Source organism: Vipera ursinii, assembly GCF_947247035.1.
Source record: "Vipera ursinii genome assembly, chromosome: 5".
In the NCBI taxonomy this organism is placed as follows: Eukaryota; Metazoa; Chordata; class Lepidosauria; order Squamata; family Viperidae; genus Vipera; species Vipera ursinii.
In genome coordinates this window covers 21,415,212-21,418,788 of record NC_139518.1, presented here as the reverse complement: position 1 = coordinate 21,418,788, position 3,577 = coordinate 21,415,212, and the positions used below count along the sequence as shown (strand labels likewise).

The 3,577-nt window shown below is 49.2% G+C and overlaps 1 protein-coding gene across 1 annotated transcript; it reads left to right on the top strand.

Annotated features, from left to right (window-relative positions):
* Window positions 1-2,561: 2,561 nt before the first annotated feature.
* On the top strand, window positions 2,562-3,239 carry LOC310640976 (putative membrane protein C3orf80 homolog; the record flags this gene model as incomplete). Its single annotated transcript, XM_083363565.1, has 1 exon — window positions 2,562-3,239. One exon carries the CDS (start codon window positions 2,562-2,564, stop codon window positions 3,237-3,239), a length of 678 nt encoding a protein of 225 aa, XP_083219691.1.
* Between the last annotated feature and the right edge of the window lie 338 nt (window positions 3,240-3,577).

The following is a 3,577-nucleotide window of genomic DNA, read 5'->3' as shown; positions in this document are numbered from 1 at the left end:
AAAGCAGAATTGGCCTGGAAGCACAGAGCCCTCTGGCCAGATGGAAGGAAACAATCCTGCAGTTTGCCAAATGGAGCTCTGTAGACGACCAACTTCAATAGGTTCTTCCTTGTGGATCCGAACATCCACATAGGAAGCTGCATTGAGTTTCAACAGAAAAATAACACTGGCACTGAGAGAAAGACCCTATTACGGAGATTTGTCCTCAACACAGTTAGCAAGCTTTCACTGTGCCAAGGAAAGACAAGTGTGTGGATAAGGCCCAGAAAATGGATAGAATTGACTGAATAAACCACCATGGGACTAACAGTGAAGAGTTTTGCAAATAGGTTCCAGAAGCAAGTGAATAGGAGTTCTTCTGAATGGCCTACAAAGTTATCTTGCTTCTCTCCATTGCTAGTAACTTGCTTTGAGCATTGATTAAAGAAAAGCCTTCTTTAAAATAAAGTTATCTTATTTCTGTTCATACACTGTAACTGCCATACATTTGGGCTTATTTCAGTTTCACTCTTGCCTGTGATGCAACAAGCCACGGGCAAAGAAAATTGATTTTTCTTAAAAATATCACTTTACATCTTTTTGGCCATAAGTGCCTTTTAAGTTAGTAGTTTGCAGGAGAGGGAGATTCAGGTAGAAAATAAGGCAGAAAATCAAGCATTTTAGAATGCGTTGCATCTGTTTTGCTAAGAACTAACTGTAAGGCCCAAGCAAGTTAACAAATGAAAGCAAAAATTTGAAAGTTGGTTGTCCTATGCCTTTTTTCAGATCTCTTTCTATGCTCAAATTTTAGGATGAAAGGAAGGAAAAAAACAAAGGAAATCAGGCTTTTAATTTGTAATTTCCTGGAGATCGGTTTTCATGTGGAAAGATGGGGCATTGTTGTAAGGAAAAAAACACCTTTCCCTTACTTCTCGTTTTAATAACCTTCATGAGCCCTACCTACTGCAAACCATACAAAGCCATTCTTTTTTTTTCAATCTACATCAAATTATACAACTTCTCTAGATAAATTTTATCCTAATAAAATAATATGCTGAGCTCATAAGAGTTTCCCCCATGCTGGGGTCTGTAGAAGCTTTAGACTCCAGCTTATGTGGCTCAGCTGTCTAAAATGAAGGAAGTCATAACTAGAAATAATGCTTATAATTTATTAAACTACTTTCATTACTGTTACCCCATTACTCCTTCCCAATCTTCTTCCAGTAAGTTTGCAAGTTTCCCAGTCTTCCTCCAGCAAGAGTTTGCACAGTAAAATGTGCTTTCCAACAGTGGAGAATATTTGTAGCTCAGGGTTGAAATGAAAAATCCTTGGTGGTGTCTTAAGCTTGGTTGTTCTCTTGCAGACATTTCATTACCCAAACTAGGTAACATCATGATGTTTCTAGTTTGGGTAATCAAACATCTGCAAGAAATCAACCAAGCTCAGAGAGCACCAAGGACTTCTCAAAATCAACTCCACATTTATCAATCAGCCACAATTAGCTGGGATCACCAAATTTGTTAACTGTGTTAACCCAAAACACCTCACTGTTGTTGATGCTGTATGAACCCTAGTGAATCAGTATGGCAAATGGAAATGTGATGGGCTAGTGGGTGGCTCAGCATTTTCTGTAAATCCAGGTAATTCAATGAACTATGTTTCAGTTAACTGTTAAGGTTGCTCTACTGTGAGAAGATCACTACTCTTTTGTTACTTTCAGCTCCTTAACTCAACATCTAGATCTATAGAACTGGAGATATGAGGTTGGGAAAAGCTGTCTTGCCTTTTTCATTTGCTGGATTTCTAAACTTTGTTCGCTGAATCTTTTTTCTGGCCTTGAATTATTTGTTTCTCCACGGTGGCTATTCTGGTGGGTCGTCATATTCTCTAGGAAAGAAGAGTCACTACCAGCTCTTGGCAAGCAAAGAGGCAGCCAGAACAGAAAAAAACGAGGAGGGGAAAAACCCACCCCACCTTTCTAATGGAAAAGGAGTTGCATTAAGCCTATTAACATTCGCCAAGTGATGATCATCCATTTTTAATCAGAAATATGGAAAGCCAGCCTCAGGAGCAAGGAAATTTAAATAACGCTCACAGGGAAATCCAATCACTTAAGCAGAGGCACTCAACCCGAGCGAAGGGGAGCGAGCGTTGACGAGAGGAGAAGACGACACGACAGCTGTATTAATAAAGATTAACGCGCTGCAAAGACCAAGCGGATCGGTCCCGTTAACCCCTGGCCCGGCTGCGCAGACGAACGCGCGCAACATGTCCGCGTTTCCCGCCTCGCCGCCCGGCCTTGCGAGCGAGCCCTGCTCAGCCTCGCCGCGTCCGAGCTCTCGGCTGAGGTAGTAAAGGCGATCCTGCCTCAAGGCGAGGAAGGGGGGGGGGAAAGGGGGGTTCCTTTCGCAGCTGCCAAGGCACCCCACCCCCTTCCTTTTCCCAGGCTTAGAGTCGCACGCCCGGGAGGCGAGTTTGCAAAGAAGCCGGAGGGAAAGCGAGCGTGGAGCCGACGGGCCATGGTGGCGGACCGAAGCGAGCGCCGCTCTCCTCCTCCTCCTCTTCCTTGAGGAGGGGGGAGATGACGGGCGGCAGCCTCCCCCCGGGGTTGCTGGCGCTGGGCGCCGCTTTGCTGTGGCAGCCGTGCCAAGGCAGCTGCGGCGAGGAGAAATGCGGCGCGCAGGAGAGCTGCTGCAGCTACGGCAACGCCAGCTACGCGGAGACCAAGTGCTGCAAGCTGCCTTTCCACACGTTCCTGGACAACGTGGGTTGGTTCGTGCGGAAGCTCTCCGGGCTGCTCATCTTGCTGGTGCTTTTCGCCATCGGCTATTTCCTGCAGCGGATCATCTGTCCCAGCCCCCGCAGGCACGGGCGGCGGCGGCGGCAGCGGCGGCGCCCGGGACAACGGGGCGAGGAGGAAGAAGAGGAGGAGGAGGAGGAGGAGGAGGCGGATTACGACGATGACGACGCGGAAGAGCGGGACTCGCTTTCCCGCGTCACCCGGCTGAACGGGACGGCCGCCACCTCGCAGGACTCTCTGCTGGAGAGCGGGGGCCGGGAATCCTCCTTGCCGCCCCCTCTCCTGCACGTCGTCTCGCCCGTCTTTTTGCAGCTGCCCAGCTACGAAGAGGTGAAATATTTGCCCACTTACGAGGAATCCATGCGGCCCCAGCAGCCCCTGGTCCTGCCCGTCACCAGCCTGGCCACCGGGACGGGCAGGGGCCCCACGGAACCGGATCGCTGGACCAGAGGCAGCTGAAGACCCTCCGCGCCTTTTTCCCTCGTCCCGCAGCTGCCGGGTGCTGCAAAAACCAAAGCTGCGCCCTCGGCGGGGCCAAAGATCCTGCGCCGAAACCCCTCTTTCAATGTGGGGGGTGTTAGGGAGGGTCGGTGGAAATAGCACGGAAGGGAAAGGGGGTGTGTGACTGGAGAGTCTGCCTTGGTCTTCCTTTTTGCCCCCTTTTTGGGAAGTTGCACGCCTGAGAGAAGCTCCTTTGTAGCAAAGTCGGATTCTGCCTGTGAAACACCGCCAGCCTTTCACATTTGAGATGCCTGACGGTAGTAACGGGCATCTTTTAAGTGCCAGTCTAAATGTGT